General features: G+C 40.0%; 1 protein-coding gene across 4 annotated transcripts; it reads right to left on the minus strand.

Moving 5' to 3' along the window:
- Positions 1-2,565: 2,565 nt before the first annotated feature.
- mob3a (MOB kinase activator 3A) lies at positions 2,566-22,242 on the minus strand. Of its 4 annotated transcripts, none has more exons than XM_080212939.1 (4): positions 22,179-22,242; positions 9,437-9,994; positions 7,488-7,690; positions 2,566-3,659 (listed from the first exon to the last, which is right to left on the minus strand). In XM_080212939.1, exons 2-4 carry the CDS (start codon positions 9,852-9,854, stop codon positions 3,630-3,632), a joined length of 651 nt encoding a protein of 216 aa, XP_080069065.1. In that variant the 5' UTR covers positions 9,855-9,994; positions 22,179-22,242; the 3' UTR covers positions 2,566-3,629. The 4 variants fall into 4 exon arrangements, with proteins under 4 accessions (XP_080069065.1, XP_080069068.1, XP_080069066.1 ...); XM_080212942.1 differs by lacking the exon at positions 22,179-22,242 and adding an exon at positions 13,598-13,617; XM_080212940.1 differs by lacking the exon at positions 22,179-22,242 and adding an exon at positions 11,947-12,054.
- Between the last annotated feature and the right edge of the window lie 2,551 nt (positions 22,243-24,793).

The following is a 24,793-nucleotide window of genomic DNA, read 5'->3' on the forward strand; positions in this document are numbered from 1 at the left end:
TACAACTTCGTTGCATTTTTTTACCAATGAGAGGAATAAGCTAGCAAGATCTTGATGTCCTTGTGCATCAGTCACTGAGAGCACACAGGTACGGCGGGCCGTAAAGAAGGCAAATGGTATGTATGTAGGCCTTCATAGCGAGAAGGTGTAATTTTAGGAATAGGAATGTTTTTCTGCAATTGCATAGGCCATTGGCAAGGCCACACCTGGAGTATTGTGTGTAGTTTTGGTGTCCTTATCTGAGGATATCATCGCAATAGAGTGTAGCAAAGGTTTAACAAGCTGAATCCTGAAGAGTTGGGGGGGGATCTCATAGAAACTTTTAAAATTCTAACAGGGTTAGACAGAGTAGATTCAGAAAGAATGGCGAGAGAGTCCAGAATAGAATCCTTACAGTGCAGGCCCATCAAGTCTGCACCAACCTCAATCGCACCCAGACCCCATCCCTACAATCCGATGCATTTACCCTAGCCAGCCCCCTTGAAACTAAGGACCAGTTTAGCATGGCCAATCCATCTAACCCGCACATCTTTGGACTGTGGGAGAAAACCAGAGCACCTGGTGGAAACTCATGCAGACACGAAGAGAACATTCAAACTCCACAGTGGTGCATGCTGGGAATCAAATCTGGGTCCCTGGTGCTGTGAGGCAGCAGTGCTAACCACTGTGCCACCATGCCGCCCATAAGCTTTTAGAGCTGAGGAGAAATTTCTTCACCCAGCAAGTGGTGAATCTATGGAATTCACTACCACAGAAACTAGTTGAAACCAAAATATTGTCTGATTTCAAGAAGAAATTGGACACAGCTCTTGGGACTAAAGGGATCAAGGGATACTGGGGAAGGAGGGATATTGAATTTTATGATCAGTCATGATCATAATGAATGGCAGAATACGCTTGAAGAGCAGAATGGCCTACTTCTGTTTCTAGCTCTGCTAATTGTTTAAAGTTTATTTATTAGTGTCATAAGTTGGCTCACATTAACACTGCAGTGAGGTTACTGTGAAAGTCTAGTCGCAACACTCAGGTGCTTGTTCAGGTACACTGAGGGAGAATTGAGCGTGGTCAATGCACCTAACCAGCACCTCTTTCGGACTGTGGGAGGAAACTGGATCACCCAGAGGAAATCCATACAGGCATGAGAAGAACATGCACACTCCGGATAAATTGTGACCCAAGCCAGGAATTGAACCCAGACCCCTGGCACTGTGAGGACAGTAAAAAGTCTGACAACACCAGGTTTTAGTCCAACCTATGTGAGGAGGCAGTGCTAACCACTGTGCAGTGTGCCATGCAGACTGGTACTTGGTATTGAGTAGTTTAGCCAGTGATACTTAAAAGGATCATTGAAGCTGTTTGGCGTCAAAGTACCATTAGCATTCCTCCATTACCTATACAAATTGCACTCCCCCTCCCATATCTGGCCCTCCTGCAGATTCACTGTTTCTACCACCCTTGACTTATCAACTGCGGTTCCACGCTTCCAATTGGTGATCTGTTTTCAGCATTTATTTAGCTCTGGTAGCTCATTCATTGTATTTAAACAAAGCTCATTTTGGTTTGGGCTTCCAACTACTTCATAAGATGAGTTGTAGGAGTGCTCCTGGAGAATACCAAGGGATACCAAAGCAGAAATGGTGGGATTGAATATAAAAGTAGGGAGGTCTTGCTGCAGCTGTATAGGGCATTGGTGAGGCCGCAGCTGGAGTACTGTGTGCAGTTTTGGGCGCCGCACCTGCGCAAGGATATTTTGGCCCTGGAGGGAGTGCAGAGGAGGTTTACTAGGCTGATACCGGAGTTGAGGGGATTGAGCTATGAGGAGAGGCTGAATAAACTAGGCTTGTACTCGTTAGAGTTTAGAAGAATGAGGGGAGATCTCATTGAGACGTATAAGATGATGAATGGGATGGATAGGATAGAGGTGGAGAGACTCTTCCCGCTCAAAAAAGACAGTAGGACTAGGGGGCACAGCCTCAAGATAAAGGGGAGGCGGTTTAGAACGGAGTTGAGGAGGAACTTCTTCACTCAAAGGGTGGTGAATCTCTGGAATTCTCTGCCCGTTGAAGTGGTGGAGGCTGCCTCGCTAAATATTTTTAAGAAGCGGGTTGATGGGTTCTTGATAAGAGAGGGGATTAAGGGTTATGGGGAGAGGGCGGGAAAGTGGAACTGAGCCACGACAGATCAGCCATGATCTTATTGAATGGCGGGGCAGGCTCGAAGGGCTAGATGGCCTACTCCTGCTCCTATTTCTTATGTTCTTATGTAAATGATCACATATATTTGCATTCCTATAAATGTATAAACCAAAAATTAATTATCTTATACTTTGGTTTCAAGGGAATGTAGTTTATTGGAATAGGCTCTGGTGATTAACACAAAGCTGGTGAAAGCCTGGTGATCCTAATAGGTCTAAATAATTATCATAAAACGAATATCCTATGGTGCACTTATCCTCACAAAAGGAGTTCATTTTCCTGGGTTCAATTAATAACAATTGCATAAACCACCCCTTTAGAGAATATGCAACGGTAAGAATGACGAAGAAAAAGCTAAGATGAGAATGTTTTAATAACATTGCACATTAATCTTATAAGCAAACAAACAATCTCAAAGAATTAAGTGCAAAGAAACTGATACAAATAATCCAGACAGTAAGAGATTAAAGCACATCATGTAATGTACAAAATCAAATAGATAAAAGATATAAAATATAACACATTTCAAAAGAACTTCCTTACACCACAGATGTCCCCAGAAATTATAGAAAACTACATTGTATTATAGCATTCATGAATACTAAAGCTTTAAACAAGAAATACCAGTAAAAAAGTATATTATTCATTTTTAAATAGTTTTTTTTAAAAATCCACATTTTTTTTCTGTTCAGTTGGAAGAACCAAATGAATAAATATTATATGTACCACATCAGGACTAAATTTACAGATTTTGTTGTCCACGAGCTAGCATTGCTGATTGTACTGTGACAGTGTACCAAGGTAAGTCAATTCTTCTATCAAAAACTTTTGGGATTCCCGATTTAAACCAATTATTCAGGAAATCCACAACACTGAAATTTGTGAGGGATATTGCAAATTGCCTTTACAAAGGGTTTCTGGCACCAGCCAGACCTTGTTATCAGATCAGCGATATTTACTGTGCAAATAAATACGCTGAAATATTCATTTCTGAAGGCATAAAAATGCCTTATCTTGCTTCATCTCTCATACATTCAAATGCGCTTTACTCATAATTAACTGCAAATATATCAATAAATCTTTATATCAAGCAAAATAATTATTATAGAAAAGCTATAATTCTGTTTATTTCCCCCCCCCATACAGCTACAGAATTATGTAACTTAAAGAGCAGTTATAAAATCTAAACAATTAACTACTCCAGGTAGGTACATCAATGCCATTTGGAATTTGCTGCAAGCATTACAGTTCTGTGCGTGAATAGAAAATTCCATGTCAGGCAATTTTATCTTTCACATTTTGACATCAGTAAATAATTATTTGAAACAGGATAGAGTTTTTCTTTCAAGTGGATTTTTTTTTGATTTGAGAGAGTCCATTTCAATAACCATGTGGATGAAACAGCTTCTTCCATAACTGGCCAGGAGTTCCTTTTCAATGGCACATTTGCATAGTCATCTCCTTCTGTTAAAGAAGCAGACAAAACAGTACATTAATGGATGATGATGCTCTTGAAACACTTATGTGGACTTGTTGGGACATGTAATAATTTCCAGAGATAGGAGTTGAGTCAAAGATTGCAACTTTTAAGGGAATAATATCCAAAAGCAAAGAAAGAAACAGGGCTGTGGGGAGAGAGTGATCAGTATGATTAGTTTGCCCTAGCAAACAGATGGTACAGGCATAATAGGGATGAATGCCCGATAAACATCCATGGTTCTTTACTAAAAGAAAGATAAGGTGTAAATTTTCAAAATTATTTGAGAACAGCATGAAAGGCTTTTTCTGATTTGTGCTTTGAAACAGCGTCAGAACAAAACCAAACAATTTTCAAGCGGGAATTTCCAGAGCTTTTGTTGACATTAACGGAATCTACCAACACACCCAGGAATTCTAGGTTTCTTTTTGCCACCTGATTTACTACAACTGCCTCAGTATGCAAATTACCTGTAGAGGTGAAATAGCAAAAGAGAAGTCAAATCAATCAGAATATTTTCATAACAAAACTCTTTATCCAGGATTGCAAGGCTGAAGTATGATTTTCTTTTTGTAACACAAGTAATTGCCACTTCAAAAATATCCTGTGTCTTCAGAATAATAAATCAAAATATAACTAAGTGGTTTGCATTAATGTTTCTGATCTTTCCCTATAAGCCAATTATACATTTAACCCAGCCTTCTTGGGGGCTGACATTGACTTTTGGAAGGCATGATGATGCAAACACTTGTTAATTTTCAGAAACAGAAATGATCAGGTCAATTGCCTAAAGCACGGTGCTTAATAACACCGATGACGTGGGCTTCATCTGCATAGTGGCTGAGGTCATTCTTGAGTCCTGCCTCTTCTCCTATCCGCATTGTGATTACATGGCACAGAAATTTGTGGAGAACATGATAATCTGTCCTCGGACAATGAGGACGCTACACAAAGAGAGAATTTGCTGAAAGGAGGTAGCTTTTTTGCAGACTGTAAGTAGATTTCACAGACCTACCAACTATCGTTGAACAGGCAAAAGTTTCTCAAGGATAACTTGAGAGATCATCCTTTTCTGGATTTCAAACTCTAGAAGATGTCGGACCTAGTAGTTTGGCTAGCAGGTTGTAACTGCAATTCATAACTGGCTAATAAGGCTCTAGAATTTTAGTTTAAAGCTTATTTATTATTGTCACGAGTAGGCTTACATTAACACTGCAGTGAAGTTACTGCACAAGTCCCCTACTTGCCACACTCTGGTGCCTGTCCAGGTACACTGAGGGAGAATTTAACATGGCCAATGCATTTAACCAGCACGTCTTTTGGACTCTAGGGGGAAACCACAGCACCCGAAGGAAACTCATGCAGCCACGGGGAGAACGTGCAAACTCCACGCAGACTGTGACCCAAGTCAGGAATCAAACTCGGGCACCTGGTACTGTGAGGCACCAGTGCTAATCACTGTGCCACCATGCCACCCAATGTATAATCATGTTAACAATAATATTTAGATCACATAACACAAGTGAAAACATCTGAACAGCTGGAAATTGTCTTGATAATAATTATATAGTAAAACTGCAACAAAATTATCCACAGTGCCTTCTGGTTGATAGGACGGTTACCACAATGGCTGTTAAAGAAGAGAACAGGAACAGAAGTGCACAGGTAGAAAGGCTTAAAAACAGTGAATCAAAGTCAAATCCAGTTATAACCAAAAGAAATCAGGTGACAAAAAAAAATTGCCTGACACACTTTTTATCTTAAAGTCCACAAATAGCAAACAAGTGATGACACAAAATGATCGGACAATAAAGGCTTATATTCAGTAACAATTAACAGAGCTTGGACAAGGATTACTTTAATCCACTGATTTAATGCTGAGTGACCATCTCATTGTTGGAGCTTTAATTAACAAATTTTCATCATGTGGTCTATGAAATGTTCCCAGTGAAAAACAGAATTAGGCCTAGCCATCAATTTACCATCAACAAAATTTCTATTTAGCTGGCTAGATAAATTTGTCATTTGAGATCCAGACAAAGAATGTAAGAAGGGGTTATGGAGTTATATGTATTGAAAATGTAATCAATTCCATTGCTAATTTGGTTCCTATAGAATTGTCATTTGCAATCTTACACCAGTGGAACCTCTAGTACAAAATATTAATAGTAAATTACGGCAAGTATATCTTTACCAGAAAGTATCATTTCTAAACTGAAAGTCAAATCTCACTTTATGCTACCCTTTTGTTTGAGGTACTGACCCATCTGCTGCTCACTCCAAGCATATCCTTAATTTGAAACAGAATAATGGCTGTTGCTAATGTAATTTTTGAAGGCTCCACTTGTTGGATTCATAGTTACTAAACGTATTTTTCAAATTATTAGGAGGTCCAATGAAAGACAAATGTTGAACATGTTTACTTCATCTGGTTTTATGCTACATCAACGTAATGCTTCAAAACAATTAAGTGAACAGATTTGCAAGCAGGCAAAACCTCGAGAGGTGGACAGCCTGTCTTGCCCCAATTGAGGCCCAAGTAAGTGGCAAATAATTGGCCACAAAGTCCATTTCTCAACAATACTTTTTTTGATTGTACATTGGTCTACACAGAATCTCAGGACATAAACGGACTATGCTGTCAAACTGCTCCATGCTGGTGTTTATGGTCACACAAGCCTTCACATAACCCCACTTCAATCAATCCTATCATATAATCTTCTGTTTGTAATGCATTTCCTCAACTACTCCTTGTGGTAATGAGTTCTTTATTCTTGTGATTCAATGGGTAAAGAAATCCTCCACCCCACTCCCCGACCTTGTCTCCGCGCCCCTGCCACCCCCCCCGCCTGACTTTCCTCCTGGAGTTATTAGTAACTAATTTATATTTATTGTTCCATGATTATGATGAGATTCTGTTTATCTGACTGGTACGTTATTGTGTTGCAGTGAGACTGGAAGCTGTTGACATCGAATGTTGACATTTGACTGAGTGTGCCATCAACTAGCTCTAGCAAAACTGGAGTCTGACTAGAGTTCAAACTTCTTTAAATATTGAACAGCACTTTGTACTCTCATAGCACCTTTAACTTAATAAACATCCCAAGACATTTTGTGCAAGTGTTAGCAAATAAATTTTGGGCGGCACAGTGACACAGTGGTTAGCACTGTTGCCTCACAGCACCAGGGACCCAGATTCAATTCCGGCCTTGGGTCACTGTCTGTATGGAATTTGCACTTTCTCCCTGCGTCTGCATGGACTTCCTCCAGGTGCTCCAGTTTCCTCCCACAGTCCAAAGATGTGGGGTTAGGTTAATCGGCCATGCTAAGTTGACCCTAGTGTCAGGGGTATTAGCAGGGTAAATGTGCAGGGCATAGGGCCTCGGTGGAATTGTGGTTGGTACAGACTTGACGGGCCAAATGGCCTCCTCCTGTGCTGTAGGGGTGCTATGAAAATTTGACACTGAGCCACATAAGGATACATTACGTCAGGTGCTTCACTAATGCAACCTTAATAAGTGCAAACAAAAACTCCGTATGTGTAGACACTCAGCAATTCAAACACCAGCCTGACCAAAAGTGTTTAAACCTGTACACACAAAGACATATCAAAAAATACAAACATTAGACTTCAGCTTCCTGCCAGCCTGCATAACATAGTCCCATTCTCCACAGGCATCACTGTATTACTTTCCCAATAAACTGCATCACACTGCATTTTTTTTTTGAAGTGGCTAACAGACCAGAAAGCACTGTTTTGTACAAAACCCTGTCAAACAAACTGTATTGGTAAATTTAGTAGTAAAGGAACATACCAGGGGTACTAATTCTTTGTTGTCTATTAGATTGAACTCCGTAACAAAGTAGTAAAAATGTTTGTAACAAGTATTAACGTGCGCTTCTGCACCCATAAAGTTGATCCGATCAAAGTGGTGTATGTACACATGGACAAAAACACGGAACAGGCGAGAAAGTATCTTCTTACAAACTTGCAGGAAATTCTTAGGAAAGGGGGTGCCTGAGAGAAAAGGAAAATATATAAATTAACGTTCTTGCTAGAGTCAATAGCGCAATATTGCTAGACAGTATGGACAGGAACTTTACAGTACATTTGAAGTTCATGGTACAATTTGTGTATTTAGTGAATAAAGATTGGAAATAAAATTTGAAAACCTGCACTTCTTACAGTAAATTTGCTTGTGCTACTCTGAAACAGGCCAATCTCAACATCACATAAAACCGAACATGAGTCTCGCAGGATTCAAGCTTTCAGATCTGAGGAGGATTTTGTTTTTAAAATGGTTAACAGCATAAATCCAACTTTGACAAGAGTATTAGAAATCTGGAACTCCCTCTCCCAATAGGCTGTTGACATTAGGTCCATTAAAATTTGACAGACTGACAGGTTTGACTCGAAATATTAATGTTGTTTCTCTCTCCACAGATACTGCCAGACATTTTAAATAAATCCAATATTTTCTGTTTTTATTTTGACAGATTTTTGTTAGGGAAGGATAATGAAGGGTACACAACTAAAATGGATAAATGGAATCAAGATACAGATCAGCTATGATCTAACTGAATTGTGGAAGAGGCTTGAGGCTGAGTGGCCTGCTCGTTTCCATGTCGACTGCTGATAGAGCTACTGTGCACTTTCAACAGTTTATGGTCTGAAAACTATTTACTGCAGCAGATAATTAGTTTATAGTCTGCAAATTATTTACAGCAGATTATATTCCAGTCTGATGAATACAAAGACAATAAACTCGAGCAAACTGTTTGGACATACAGAGAAGCTGGCTTGTTTAAAATTACATTAGATTAAATACAAGGGCACAGCAACCAAGAGATCAATATTGACTAGATGACAAATCGACCAATGTAAAAGTCATGGTGGCACAGTGGTTAACACTGCTGCCTCTCAGCACCAAGGACCTGGTTTGATTCTGATCTCAGGTGACTGCCTGTGTGGCGCTTGCATGTTCTTCCCTTGTCTGCATGGGCTTCCTCCAGGTGCTCTAGTTTCCTCCAACAGTCCAAAGATGTGCAGATTAGGTGGATTAGCCATGGTAAATGCAAAGGGCTATGGGTATAGGATGAGGCAGTTGGGCCTAGGTAAGGTCTCTGGGTGCTCCGGTTTCCTCCCCCAACCCAAAGATGTGTGGCTTAGATTGATTGGCTGTGGTAAATTGACCCTTGGTGTCACGGGTACTAGCAAATACTCTGGGCCTAGGTGGGATTGTTGTCAGAGCATGCACGATGGACTGAATGGTCTCCTTCTGCACTGTAGGGATTCTATGATTATTCTTCTATGAAGACGCTCTTTCGAGGTCAATGCAGATTCGATGAGCTCAGTTGCCTCTTTCTGTACTGTAGGGATTCTATGATTATTCTTCTACGAAGATGCTCTTTCAGAGTCAATGCAGATTCAGTGAGCTCAGTTGCCTCTTTCTGCACTGTTTGGATTCTATAGTCCAATGTAAAATATTCTATCATCAGAAACTCTTCCACGAATTAACATGTAATGGGTATTCTTTACAGCTGTACCGTCAATTTATATTTGAATGGAATCAGTGATTTTACCAAAGCGATTATGTCATTTGATTATCTGTCATTTACAAATTCTATACAAAGTCACTTCTTTTGTCCTGTTGATACAGTTGTGGCTTAGTGAAATGGACAAAATGACATTTTCCCAGGGAAAACTGACGAAGAATAAATGAAAGGCAAAACTGAATGACAACATTTGATCGTTTCAACTCACCAATATTGGTTGGAAATATGTTTTCATTATTCACTTGGGTTTCAATCCAATCCATAAGGAGATTCATATACTGTGGTGCTGGCAGTGCAGTAGGTTTTTTGTATTTATTCTCATCTTGCCATCTATATTCGTATCGGGGTCCTCCTGACATGATAGGGCATGTGCTATTAGTACAGAATTCTGACACAGTTCCATAAATCAGATTAATGCGGTTGAAAAAATCTACCACATGCACAGCTACCCAGTCATTGAGATCCTCATTTGAAGGGAGCTGTACAGCCAATTTCAAATCTAAACCAGCATTTAGCGATGCTTGTGCCCTTTTATGCAATTCAAACCTCTGAGTGCCCGGCTCAAATTTGCGTTTGGGGCGAAAAGTCTTGTCTTTGTTGAACACCTGTTTCAAGGCCACAGCCATATTAAAATCTCTGCAATGGTCTGTGAAAAGCAGCAAGAACGACAAGTCTTCACAGTAAATGGCTGACGCTCCAGACAATTTATGTTGTTTGCTAAAATGTGTGTGTTGTAAAGTTGCTTGTATTCAACAAGTCTTCAATTCTGTGAAAAACATGGAAAAGAAAGCTTGAGTTATACGATAATTTACTATCATCGTACAATTTTACATTGTTATTTACAAAACTGATCTATCCCAATAAACAACACTTCAAGAATTTAGTTTGTAGCGTTCCAAGTTGGTCTTAAATTTTCAAACCCTACTATGGCCTGATATAGGACATACAAATCACACTGAAGCATTTAGCCTTATTATTAGGCAGTTGATATCATGTTTAAAAATGATTTACTTTAAAAGAGTGATGGAGCTACTTCTAAATAAACCAAAGTAAAAAGAAATTAGCACTTGTTTCATTTTCACCTTCTAAATTTGAAGAAAAGCAAACAAGTAGAACACTGCACCTTCAAAAGGAATTAAAGGGGATTTATGTTCACTGTTGGTATTTCCCATATGCTTTCAAGTTGGAGCATAACATTGCATGACAAGTTACTTGAGAAGACAGGAAAAATTAAGTTGCTACACTGGATTGTTGACTTTGCTTTTCTTTTCTCTTTAACCCCATCTCTTCTGAATACAACGAGTCACATTCATGGGATCCCTAGAGTGCAGAAGGAGGCCGTTCGGCCCATCAAGCCTGCACTAACAATAATCCCATTTAGGCCCTATCCCCGTAACTCCACGTATTTACCCTGCGAATCCCCTTGATACTAATGCTCAATTTAGCATGGCCATTCAACCTAACCTGCACATCTTTAGAGTGAGGGGGGAAACCGGAGCAACCTGGAGGAAACCCATGCAGACACGGAGAATGTGTAAACTCCACACACTCACCTGAGGCCGGAATTGAATCTGTGTCTCTGGCGCTGCGAGGCAGCTGACCACTGTGCCAGTGTGCTGCCCCAGAAATATTTGATGGTTCCACTCGGTTTCGAACGAGGGACCTTCGGCATGTTAGGGGAACATGATAACCACCACTCTACAGAAACAACTATAACCACCACACTACAGAAACAACTATAACTACCACACTACAGAAACAACTATAACCACTATTCTAGAGAATCAACTTGGGTTAAGTTCCCTAACAAGCTAAGCTGAATTTATATGAGACATTAGGTCTCAGTCAGAGGTGAGCAGTTTACCCTACTCAGTTCTCCTTATACAAGAGCAAGGAGATTGTATTGAACTTGTATAAGCCACTGGTTAGGCTGCATTCGGAGTATTGCATCCAGTTCTGGGTGCTATACTTGAGGAAGGATCTGAAGGCATTGGAGAGAAAACAGAGGAGATTCACAAGAATGACTCCAGGGATAAGCTGTAGCTATGAGGTTAGATTGTTCAGGCTGGGACTGTTTTCCTTGGAGAAAAGAAGATTGAGGGGAGACTTGATAAACTGAAAAAACATTCTTTTAGTTCAGAGATATTTCTGAATGTACATTCATAAGAAACAGGATGCCTACATTTTGTGCCTTCTTAATTTCAGCGTATTAATTTTCAAAAAATTTCCACTAAATCATAAGCAAATTTTAAAGGTTTCACAAGGGTTACATGGCTCCAAATCTGAATGCATTGCAAAGTTTTGACCTGATGTTTTTAAACCTTTTCTTACGTTCAAACCAGTAGTCAACGTGTTCCTGACTATCAATAACTTTTACTGGAATATCTAGGTTTTTGGCTAACATCAAAGAACTCTATTACAACATTCTAAAGGTAACAAATAGTAAAAAAGTAAAGCTGCCATAGTTCCAGACAATCATAGCCTGCTCCCCACTTTGAAGGGGAGAGCTGACTGGTGGTGATTTTAACCTGAGGTTTATCACACCTCAGCGAGGGGCAAGGCTGACAAGACAGAGGGCCTTCATGAATAATCTCAGCTGGTATGGAAATTGAACGCATGTTGGCAATGCTCTGCATCACAAACCAGCCGTTCAGCCAACTGAGCTGACTCCCTGACCGTAAATAGTTTTTCCACATTGGAAATGATACAAGCACCTACCTTTCTATGCCAATAAGTCATTTCAACCAGTCAAATTTAATTTGAAAATTACTTCTTCATTCTTAGCACCTTCCTGAAGATTAATTATATACTTTATGTTTTAAGTAAAATCTGTAATCATTTAAATTAAAAAGATCTAGCAAACAGTTCATTCACGATACGACTGTTTTTGTTAATAGTATGTGGTTTTCCTGGTTCCTTTATTTATACAGTCCAGATTTTCTTACCTCATTAGATGAGTATTGTGGAGAGTGAAGGCATGGAGAACCCATGTCTCATTTTAACACATTACTCTGGGGAAGTTAGGGAAATTCCCAGTTGGACTGTTTCCAAGAAGTGCTCAATTTCTTTTAAGAGGTTTACACTTCCTCATTTATTTGTTGTAGTACAAAATACCCAGCCCAATCACTAAGAGGAAATAGCACTTGAGTAACTGAACACTTCGATTTACTGAATTATTTTAGAGTTGGGCTACCTTAAAGAATGCTTTAATCTGTAGCTAGTTTAAACAACCAAATATTTTATCTTGATCTACAAGCAAAAATATCAAGTATCTTGCCATATTTAGCCACCTGCTTGACTGAGGTACTGCTATGGGTTTTAGCGTCACACATGGATGACCACATAAGCTCGCGGAGACATCAATTTAATGGCATCCCTCAGGGATCAGTCCAAGTACCTTTTAAATCTGTATATTAATGATCTAGCTACAACCAGATCACAGAATCCCTTACAGTGCAGGAGGAGGCCATTCGACCCATCGAACCTGCACCAACAACAATCCCACTCAGGCCTATCCCCTTAACCCCACACATTTATCCTACTAGCTCTCCTGACACTAAGGAGCAATTTAGCATGGCCAGTCAACCTAACCCACACATCTTTGGAAATTGTGGAAATCATATCCTAGAAACCACACTAATGATACAAAACTTACAGCTCAGCGATGTTTGAAATGGCAACTTCAACCAAGAATCACAAAGGCTGTGCACTACGTAAATTGCTATTGTCTCTCATGAACTCATCCCAAATGGTCAACTTCTTAAATATGATGCTCGCCCTATTTATTGGGATATGATCCTCTGCAAAAACAAAATCTGAAAACTGCAGAGACAGCTAATTCCAATTTGGAAGCGCCCTGGGGAAGCAAATGTCACCAACATACATCTGTGTACGCTGCTATTCAGTTGTGGAATATTACACTCTCTATACACTAAGATGGTGGATACTCACAAGGTTGAGTTAAATTCTTGATGAGCAAGAGAGTCAAAGATTATCAAGGTTATACAGGAAAACACAGTTGAGGCCACAATCAAATCAGTCATAGTCTCATCAAATGGTGGTGCAGACTCAAAGAGCTGAAGGCTTATTCCTGCTTCTAATTCTTCTGTTCTTGCAGGCTACTATACACCTTGTTGGGGTCAGTTAGCTCAGTTCGATGGATGGCTGGCTGGCTTGTGATGCAGAGCCACGCCAACAGCACAGGTTCAATTCCCACATCAGCTGAGACTACTCATGAAGGCCTGCCTTCTCAGCCTTGCTTCTCACTTGAGGTGTGGTGGTCCTCAGGTTAAATCACCACCAGTCAGCTCTCCCACTCAAAAGGTGAGAGCAGCCTATGGCCACCTGGGACTATGACAATTTTACGTACCTTGTGTTAGACATACACACTGCTCCTGTAGTTGCCAGTCTTTGCAGGGACAAATACAAACCATGTTATTAATTCAACAATCTGGTGACCTACACACTTTGCATGCTGATACTGACAATGCTTTAAGATGACTGGAATAAAATGCTAAATCTTTTATGTTAAATAAATAAATCTTAATACAGAAAGGTCACTAGAGTAGAGGGGTTTTCTTTAAAATACCAATAAACTTTTCATGAATCATAAAAGGATTGGGGATCCCCCAGCTTTTGTAAAACAAAGGCTTTCACTTCATGCCCAATACAAGAAGTTTTCCAATCTGAGCATCACAGAACCATGGAATTTTTATAGTGCAGAAGATGTGTCTGCATTGGCTCTCCAATCAAGCATCATAACTTGGTGCCATTCCACTACCTTTTTCCCTGTTACTCTGCACATTGTTTCTGTTCAAGTAATCACCTAATGACCACATGAATGTCTCGACTGAATCTGCCTCCACCACATTTCCGGACAGTGCATTCCAGGCCTGAACCAATTGTGCGAAAAAGATATTTCCATACATCAGATCTGCTTCTTTTGCAAATCACTTTATATCCATGTCCTCTAGTTCTTGATCCTTTTCTGAGCAGGAACAGTTTCTCCCTATCTACTGTGTAGCCCCCTCATGATTTTGAACATTTCTATCAAATTTCCTCTTAGTCTTCTTCTCTCCAAGGAGAATAGTCCAATCTATCTGAAAAAGTGAAGTTTCTCATCCCTGGGACTATTCTTCTAAACCTTTTCTACACACTCTCTACAATGTGTTCACATCCTTCCTATCGCGCGAGCCCAAAACTTTACATGATATTCCAGCTGAGATCTAACTAGTGTCTCATATTTCAAATTCAGCATAATTTCCTTGCTCTTGTATAGTATAAAGCCTAGAGTATTATATCTTTTATTAACTGCTATCTCTAACTGTTCTGCCACCTTCAATGATCTCAGCACATAAACACCCAGGTCCCTCTGTTCTTACATCCCTTTAAGAATTTTACCCCTTATTTTATATTGTCTCTCCATGTCCTACCAAAATGCATCACCTCACACTTCTCTGCATTGAACTTCCTCGGCCACCTTTTTGCCCACTCCATCAACTTGCCTACATCTGTTTGAAGTTTGACACTGTCCTCTTCACAGTTTACAATAGTTTCAATTTTTGTGTCACCTGTAAACTTTGAAATCATCCCCTGCACACCAAGATCTAGATCATTAATATGTATCAAGAAAATTAAGGGTCCCACTAATGTTCCCTGGGGAGCACCATTACAAACCTTTCATCAGTCCAAAACATATCCATTGACCTTTAATCGCTGCCTTCTATTATTCAGCCAATTTTATATCCATGTTGCTACTATCCCTTTTATTCCATGAGCTATAACTTTTCTTCCAAGTCTGTGGTGTGGGAGCATAATCACATTGACTGCCTCAAACTGTGCTAAAGTACTTTCATCAAACACCAGCCAAAGGAGATTACAAAAACTAGAAAGGTAATCTTAACCAGATGGTTTTCTTCTTTCGCTATGTTTACAAAGTAACATTCAGTGGGTCAGAGGTGCATATGTGGCATTTCAGAAATTGCTGTAGCAGGGAAAAAATAAAACCAGAGGGTGTGGGAAGAGGAAATATGATTTAAGATATATAATTATTGTACATATACATGTATAAGACGAGAAAACTATCTCCTTCAGGATATAAAGATGTTAAGAAAGGGGGAGGAATGCTGGGTGCAAAGATCAGCTGAGACTTACTTGGGTCAGATTTCCCTTCAGCATTCCTTTAATAAAGTAATGTAACTAAGGATAGGAGATCCAGCCCTGCACCACTGCATTTCAAACAGAAATTGCACCATTCCTTCGGTGTTGTGGTATCTACGTTCGCGATTTCAATCCAAATATCCACTGTTAATTTTAAACCAGAGATAGGCAATAGAAAGAAGGTATTTGAATTAATGCAGTGCCTTTCACAACCTCAGAGTGTCCAAAATCACTTTATAGACAATTAAATTGTTTTAAGAGTGTAATCACTGTTGTAGTTTAGTCAATGCACATAGGGACAAACTGTAAAATCAACAGTGGGAGCAAAAACTGAAGTCAGGATTGAGAGATTGAGAGTTAATATTTAATGTCAGTAAAGGAAAAGAGAAGCAGGTAAAAATGTGTTAAATTAATTAATAGAGAGTAACTATTTGTGTTTTCTAATTAAATGAAAGCTAAAACTTTAGTGGAGATACAGACGTTATGATGCTGACCGTCAAGCAGTTATCTGGTAGGAGGGTGGGAAATGGGAAAAGGCATCTTGAATCATAGAAAATAGAAGCAGGGGAGGCCATTCAGCCCTTCAAGCCTGCTCCTTCATTCATTTTAATTATGTCATCTTAATCCTGTCCTCCCCTCCAGGGTCCCCTGGTCCCTTTATCCGCAAAAGCTATATCTAATTTCTTCTTGAAATCACACATTTTGGCCTCAACTACTTTCTATGGTGGTGAATTCCACAGTTTTACCACACGCTGGGTGAATAAATATCTCTTCACCTTAGTCCTAAAAGATTTACCCCCTTATCCTCAAACTATGACTCCTAGATCTGGACTTCCTCACCATCAGGAACATTCTTTCTGAATCTACGCTGTCCAATTCTGTCAGAATTTTATAAGTTTCTATGAGATCTCCTTTCACTCTTCTAAACTCCAATTAATACAATCTTAACCAATTTAGTCTCTCCTCATATGACAGACCTGCCATCCCAAGAATCAGCCTGATAAACCATCACTGCAGTCCCTCAATAGCAAGAATATCCTTCCTCAGATAAGGAAACCAAGATGTACACAATGTTAATTTTAAAGATAGACTGCAATCTTAATGACAGACTGCCCTAAACAGGGATATAAATGATGCGTGAGCTGGCCCATGTTGGAGAATTGAGTTAATGATCAACTACAATAGCCATAGTGAACTATAGTAACCGAGGGGATTGATTGACCAGGAGGTTGAGAAACAAAAAGAATAAACTGGAATACAAACAAGTTGTGTTCCACTCTAGATTTCTGGCTATCAAGTGGAATGCAAGGCCAGAACAGACATCAATCATGGGTAATTAATGAACTTTAGTGCAGAGTATAGATGCTTTTACATCATCATAAGTTGGAATTATATCTCATAACAGAGTTAAAAGGAGCTGACAGTCCAAAGATCAGTCTATGCATAAAATATCAGTTGGTGATAAGCAACCAGTGTTTTAAGTTATTGGGCTAAGTGAGATAGCAAGAATGAAAGGAAACTGAATTGCTAAATCTTTGTGTTGTATGGACTGATCATCTGTGCAAAACAAATATTCTGTTCCTTACACTCGTGACTTGTGCTTTCTTGACTGCATGTTGCTATGGACCATAGAAGGAGATGGACTGATCACAGGCAAAAATATTTTGTTCCAACACTATGAAACTCCTAATTTGTCCTGTAGATCATGGGTTAGAACAGCTCACTTCACTCAACAAATCAATATTGAGTGCAAAATAAACTTGGATACTTTACAGTACCTGAATATTAAAAAGAATTTCCTTGCAACTTGCTACAACATTGTGGTAATACTGCAGTAAAAAACGTCACAAAGGTGGTCAATAACCTCTCAGAGACATCATGGCTCGATGCTGGAAATCTCCCAGGGTAAACAGCAGACAATGTCACTTCCAAGTTTCAAAAAGCATAAACAATATTTAAATGAACCAGGGAATAAAGTCAAGGATAGAGCTCATCAATAATCAAAACAAGTTTACAAGCATAATCACCTGATCCTTACATTAATGTCCCTGCTCTTTTATCAAAATTAGTGTTATAACACTAAGCAGTTGATTTATAAGCTTCTCTACCTGCTCATCTAATTTTCTTTACTTTCTGAAAGGCAGCCACTCATGCTGAGGTGTAGGCAACCCAAGAGCTCTGACATCTTGACAAAATGGACACTGTTTTTGAACCAAGGTGGAAGGCAAAATCTGTCTTTACCCAAAATCATCCATGTACATTTTCCAGCCAAAGTTTGGAGTGGGACCCAAACTGTTTTTCTCCTCGTCCATGCCCAGGTACCCAGAAATCAAGTGCTTGCTCCTAACCACCCAACTGCTACAGCTTTATAACAAAACACTGCTGTGATTTGATTTCTCTGCTGACAGCAACCTCTGAGTATGCGCAAGAATACAAAAGATAGGAGCAGGCGTTCACAGGATACAGTTTGTGGAATCCACTTCATCATTCAATACGATCATGACTGACTGTGGCTTTCAACTCCAATTTTTAACCCATTCCCCATACTGCTTGAGATTCTGAGACCAAAAATCTGTCTACCTCAGCCCTAAATATATTCAGCAGTGGAGCATCCACAACCCCTGGGGCACAGAATTTTAAAGATTCATAACCCATTGCACAAAGACATTTCTTCTCATTTAAGTTCTAAACAAGAGCCCTCTCATCCTGAGGCTATGCCCTGCGCTTTACATTCCATACACAGTGAAGACAACCTGTGTCTACCCTTTCAAGCCCCTTCAGAATCTTGCGTGCATATGTGCATTTAAAAGCAGAAATCCAGAAGTTTCTGTCAGTGACTCTATGCTTCCCCAGTGGGCATGCTGTTCTATCAATTAAAAAAAAAATCATTGAACTAAAGGAGAACGTCAACTCAGTGTCAAAGTAAAAACCCTCGAAAAGTTACATGCAGCTGAGTTTTTCATGGCATACCTAGTATATCAATGCTGCTAAGGAATCTCAATGGTCTTGGAAGAGTAATCTTATATGTGGTGAATTTCAAATTTCTCCATTATGGTAAAAAAAAAGTTCCACATACTTCAAAAAAGTATGTTTGTGGTACTTTAGCTTCGACCTTAATCCCACATGTATTTCACTACCTGTAAAATTTTAAAATTATAAGCGAAAGGGTTTCAGTGGTTTTCACTTCCTGATTTGCTGTCCGAGAATACAACAAAGTGATTGGCTGCTCACCCAGTTTGATGATATCACTTCTGACCATGAAATTTAGCTGTTATTTCTGCATCACAATTCAACAATTCTCATGAACATTAAAGTTCAATACAGATAGAGAGTATAAAACTAAAACAGGTAATGACTAGTGTTATTTTTAAAGATCCTCAATGATAACAAATTTAGATGTTGTGCTTTTGAAGCTAAATAATCCTGTCTTCTTACAACCCTACACAACAGAACAAAGAACAGTATAGCACAGGAACAGGCCCTTCAGCCTACCAAGCCTGCACCAACACATAAACTAAAGTCCCTTTACCTCTATGCGGTCCATATCCCTCTATTCCCTGCCTATCTGTCAAGATGCCTCTTAAATGTTGCTACTGTATCTGCTTCTCTGGCAGCACATTCCAGGCACTTGCCACCTCTTTGTAAAAAAATTTACCTCTCATCTTTAAACTTTCCCCATTTTACCGTAAACCTGCATCCCCTAGTAATTAACATTTCTACCCTGGGATCCACACAGAACCTTCAGATTGCAACAGTATATTATTTCTCCATAGTCAACTATTCATTTCATCATGTACGGCAAGAAATAGGTGTAATGGAAAGAAAATGAGAGCTCACTGTACATATTTCCTACAGTATTAAAGAATATCTCAAACTTCAGGAGGTTTAACATTTTTGGTCAGACATTTTAGCTGTCAACAGTCTATGGTTATGACACCTCTTGCCTTTAACACATCAAAAAATGTAATTATTTGTTTATATTTCTAATTACTTTTTTATTCCAAAGGAAGTAGCCATGTACTATGTATGCCTTCTAATGTAAATCACCCAGTTTACTGTGGGGCATATTGGAATACACTGCCGGTCTAATTGACCTAAAACAAAATAGGAAATTAACAGCTACTGCTCTGTATTTGGCTTCTAGAAATTGGCAAGTCATCCTATTTAAATTAATTTCAGTTAATATATTTACCTTCTTTTAGCTAAACTAGCTATTGAATTCTTACACACCCACATTGCACAAACTTCTTCAGCAATTAAAATTGTATTCATTGGAGTTTAGAAGAGGGGATCCCACAGAAATTTATAAAAATTCTAACACGAATAGACGGGGTGGGTTCAGAAAGAACGTTTCAGACAGTGAGGGAGTCCAGACTATGGGGTCACAGATTGAGGATAAGGGCTAAATCTTTTAGGACTGAGGTGAGGAGAAATTTTTCACCCCGAGAATGATGAATATGTGGAATTCACTACAACATGAAATCTGTTGAGGCCAAAACATTGTCTGGTTTCAAGAAGAAATTAGACATAGCTCTTGGGACTAAAGGGATAAAGGGTGGGGGTGGTGTTATGAATGGAGAGCAGACTCGAAGAGCTAAATGGCCTCCACCTGCTTCTATTTTCTATGTTTCTAAATCTGTACTGAGGCAAAGAAAAGTAAAAGGGCAGCAGAATTGGATGGTGCAGTGAGTTCATAATTGGTCTTTCATTTCTGGGACCCAGGTTTAAAGTAAACCCAAACTCCTGCAAGGAAGATATTCTCAATTGGCTGTGTAAATGCATTCAGCTACAATAAACGCGGTGACAAAACAATTAACTTTACGATAATAAGCTTTTCTATTACAGTAAACAGAAAATATTTTGTGAGTTTACCCTTAAAACATAAAAGTAGGGAGCAGAGAGCCAATCAACCAATTCATATAAAATACCCACTTAAACAGTTTTCATTAATTTCTGTCTCATCATCAGTCCTCTGTTTGCTTTTAATCAGAAAAATGTTTTAGACAGTCTTGGTTATTTTGGTTCAGTATATAAAGCTTCTCTGTATCTCGCAGAGTTTTAAAAACTAGAATCAATCCTTTTTCAGCCATTTTAATAGATACAGATTTTGCTTCTCAAAGCACAGCACTCATTTAGATCCATTAAAGACCATTTTCCTTCCAAACTTCTGTACCACATATTACTGTGAATTTTCTGTGGAGGCTGATCAGAATAAGTCAAAGATTAGTACATGACAACACAATCTATTTTCTCCTGCTGGTTAAATCAAAGCCACAAGGTCCATCTAGCTGGCGTAAACAGATCTGTGATCAGTAGGGATGTAATTCATAGAAGCAAAGAGGCTTAAAGCAGGAGTAGGCCATCCAGCCCTTTGAAACTGTTCTACCATTTATTTTGATCATGGCTGATGTTCAAGTTCAATACCCTGATCTCACCTACACCCCCATCCCTTGATCCCTTTAGCCCCAAAAGATATAACTTTTTTTTTCTCAAAAATCACACATTTTGTCCTCAACTACTGCACCAGTGAATTCCACAGACTCACCACTGTCTGTGACCAGACAGCCTCAATTCAGGCAAGCCAGTTCATCTGTAGATGACAGCCACTTAGTAAAATCTCTGCCTCGTCGTTAGGAGAAATAGCAGGAAATAATCGGTTCATGTTTTTTCCTTAAGAAAAAGGCTTCTCATCCTTAACAGTGATGTCTGCACCCCAGACATACTCTTTTCCATCGGGAAAAGATACAAAAGTCTGAGATCACGTAGCAACCAACTCAAGAATAGTTTCTTTCCTGCTGCCATTAGACTTTTGAACGGACCTACCAAAACAGGTGCTGGAAAGTGGCAACTAGAGGGTTTTCACAGTAACTTCATTGCAGTGTTAATATAAGCTTGCTTGTGACACTAATAAATAAACTTTAAACTTCACCATGTATTAAGTAGACCTTTCCCTAGTTGTGACTGTAACACTATATTCTGCTTCCTCTCCTTATCACCGTTGTACTCTATGAATGCTACGCTTTTGTCCGTACAGCACGAGAAATAATACTTTTCACTGTACCCCAATACATGTGACAATAATATGTCAAATCAAATGAAAGAGGTTGTGCAATCTCTGGATGGAGGAAGGAATTTTGCTGGTGTGGCCCCCTAGCAGCTTGGCGTGGAATTCAGTGCTTCAGACAGGCAGTATGTGTTTGGGTGACAGGACTCAACCTGGTGGCAACCTGGTGCCAGGGACCCAGGGTCTGATTCCCGGCTTGGGTCACTGACTGTGTTGAGTCTACACGTTCTCCCCATATCTGCATGGGTTTCCTCTCTCAGTCATTAGCCGTGCTAAAGTTTTCCCTCAGCGTACCCAAACAGTGTGTGGCAACGGGGGCATTTTCACAGCAACTTTATTGCAGTGTTAATGTAAGCCTGCTACTTGTGACACTCAAAACTTGTCCTCAGTCAGCCGAGGGTGGGGCGCTGCAGGTAGACGGAGCGGGGCCCGTTACTGCCTCACTGAGCCTTGCCATCCGTCAGAAAGCCGCAATCGCTCACTGATTAAAGATTAATTGAAAGATGCCCATCACCGCCCAATTTCCCAGCCGAGCGGCCCAGTGCCAACCTGCCCTCCCGCCCAAAGTAAATCACCCTCACACCACCTCCTCTGTACCAGGAGGTATAAAGCTTCCACTGCTCCCTCCCCTCCCCGCAAGACTCCCACTCTAATTCTAATTCCCATTCCCATTCCCTCGCCCTCCTCCTCCTCCCCCTTCACTCCCTCTCCTCCTCCCCTCACTCACCCTCCCGCAGCCTCGCCCGCTGCTTCTTCAGCCGCCCCGAGCGCTCGCTCTCTGCGCCTCCCCGTCACTGCGCATGCGCGCCCCCGCCGCTGCCGCGCTGCCTGCCGGGAGTTGTAGTCACCTCAGAAGCCTGGAGCTCAACTAAGGCCATGTAGCCTATCCCACCCCAGGGGATGAGAAGGGAAAGGGCCTGCACTGTTGCAAGCTCAACAGATAACAATGCTGCGACTTGTCCACTCTGCAAACTGCTCTTGTCTTTTGCAAAGGGTGGGGGTGTGCTATGGAATGCATGACCGGCGCAAGGTGATGGCAGCAAAGATTTAATGGGTTGCATCAGCAGTTAAGTTTATTTATTAGTGTCACAAGTAGGTTTACATTAACACCGCAATGAAGTGACTGGTGAAAATTCCCTGGTCGCCACACTCTGTTCGGGTACACTGAGGGAGAATTTAGCACGGCCAATGCAGTCTCACCAGCATATCTTTCGGACTGTGGGAGGAAACCGGAGCACCCAGAGGAATCCCACTCAGACACAGGGAGAAGATGCAGACATGACACAGATTGTGATCCAAGATGGGAATCGAGCCCGGGACCCTGGTGCGTTGAAGCAGTGCTAACCATTGTGGCGCCATGCTACCCAATTAGAAGGATAATGTTTTTAAATTTTGCATTTACACGGCCATTCATGACCACTGGCTGTCCCAAAGCATCTTACAGCCAGTGATGTACCTTTTGAAACAAAATGCTCGAAAATCCCAGCCGTCTGGCAGCGTCTGTGGAGAGACAATGGAGATAACGTTTCAAGTCTGGATGACTCTTTGTCAGGTCCTTTTTGAACTGTGATCCTGATTACAGTGTAGGAAATATCATAACTAAAGCAAGCTCCCACAAAGAGCAAAGCGATTTTGAACATTTTTGGTGATATTGATTGAAGGATATTAGCCAAGGCATCAGGGATAACTGCCCTGCTTTTGTTCCAAATTGTGCCCTGTGATCTTTTACATCCTTCCGAGACGGCAGATGAGGCCTTTGTTTCTTCATCTCATGCAATTACTTTCTCAGTAATGCACTACTGTCAGCCTATATTTTTGTACTGGAGTCCTAGAGTGGGATTTTAGTCTGCAACTCAGAACAGAGAAGGGATGTGGGATTAGGAATAGTAAATATTTATTAGGTTGAATAGCTTGTTTTTTTTATTTCTAGCCATGAGTCACATATTCTAATTACACTTTCCTGCTTGCTCTCAAGTAACTATTTTTTTGAACTGAAAAACAAATCACTAATTCAGCAGGGGTTTGTGATGGAGAAGTATTAAAGCAATGGTGTTTACTTGTAGGGGCCCTGTGGGAAAGTTCAGTTTGGATACAACAGATTTTCCTATACAACAATTCTAAATATTACTTAATCTGTTTCAAATCACGCACATACAATCATGAAATGACATGTTTACAATAGGCAATAGGAGAATAGTTGGCAGGATTATCGGGCATTGGCCACTACCATTGCGTAGGTGTCCTTACAACGCAGCTCTGGGGCCTATGTAATTGTATCTATTGCATGATCCCAATGAGGTTCTTTAATTGCACATTTTAGCAACTATGTAAAGATATTTTCCTAAATTTGCACATGAGCTCAATTCTTTGTCATTAAGGTGAAGATAATTTGTTCTACCTTGTCACCTAAACCATATCACTAAATCTCATAAATGTTTCATTTTTCCCCATCTTCTGCATCCCAATCACATCTATTATCTGCTGGATGTTCGGGCATTTAACCATATAATACAACTGAAGCAGATCAGTTACTAATTGCCCAATACTGAATCACCAATACTTGAAAACAGGGAAAGAAATTAAGTAAAATTAAGGAAATTAAGTAAAGAAATCACTAACATTTTGTCAAACCAAGCATGTTTGGCAATGATCAATTAGTGATATTAACTTAAACATCTGTTGACTAGAAGCTGCAGTTTAGGATAGTTTAAAAAATCTGGTCAGGGAGTCAGGCACAACAATCCTCCCTTCAACATTAGTTGCAATTAGTTGCAAATAAATAAATGCAACATTTTTGTCTAGTAATTTCTCAATTTTTTTAATGTGGTAAAACAAGTTGAAATTCACAATGACTCTTACTCTGTTCTTTTATATACCCATATATGAACTTCAGCTTGATTTATAACTTGATTCCATTAATATCAGCCATGATCTTATTGAATGGAGGGGCAGGCTCGAAGGGCTAGATGGCCTACTCCTGCTCCTATTTCTTATGTTCTTATTATGTTCTTATATGTATTAGCCATCCTTTGAGGAAAACTCTACAGCCTCCCATCCAGTGATTCTGTCTACGCTTCCTGCTGCCCTGGCAAAGCAGCCGGCATAATTAAGGACGCCACACACTCCAGACACTTTCTCTTCCACCTTCTTCCGTCAGGAAAAAGATACTGAAGTCTGAGGTTATGTTCCAACTGACTCAAGAACTGTGTCTTCCCTGCTGCTGTCAAACTTTTGAATGGACTTATCTTGCATTAAGTTGACCTTTCACAACACCTGAGGTATGACTGTAACACTACATTCTGCACTCTCTCGTTTCCTTCTCTATGAACGGTATGTTTTGTC

This window comes from Carcharhinus amblyrhynchos, chromosome 26 (assembly GCF_965287045.1).
Source record: "Carcharhinus amblyrhynchos chromosome 26, sCarAmb.v2.hapA, whole genome shotgun sequence".
NCBI lineage: Eukaryota > Metazoa > Chordata > Chondrichthyes > Carcharhiniformes > Carcharhinidae > Carcharhinus > Carcharhinus amblyrhynchos.

Coding starts and splice junctions, on each gene's coding strand:
- mob3a (XM_080212939.1), bottom strand. CDS start 9,854: ATGGCTGTGGCCTTGAAACAGGTGTTCAACAAAGACAAGACTTTTCGC. Junction 7,691..9,436: donor CATATTTCCAACCAATATTG/GTGAGTTGAAAC, acceptor CTTTTCTCTCAG/GCACCCCCTTTCCTAAGAAT. Junction 3,660..7,487: donor ACAAAGAATTAGTACCCCTG/GTATGTTCCTTT, acceptor CTTCTTTAACAG/AAGGAGATGACTATGCAAAT.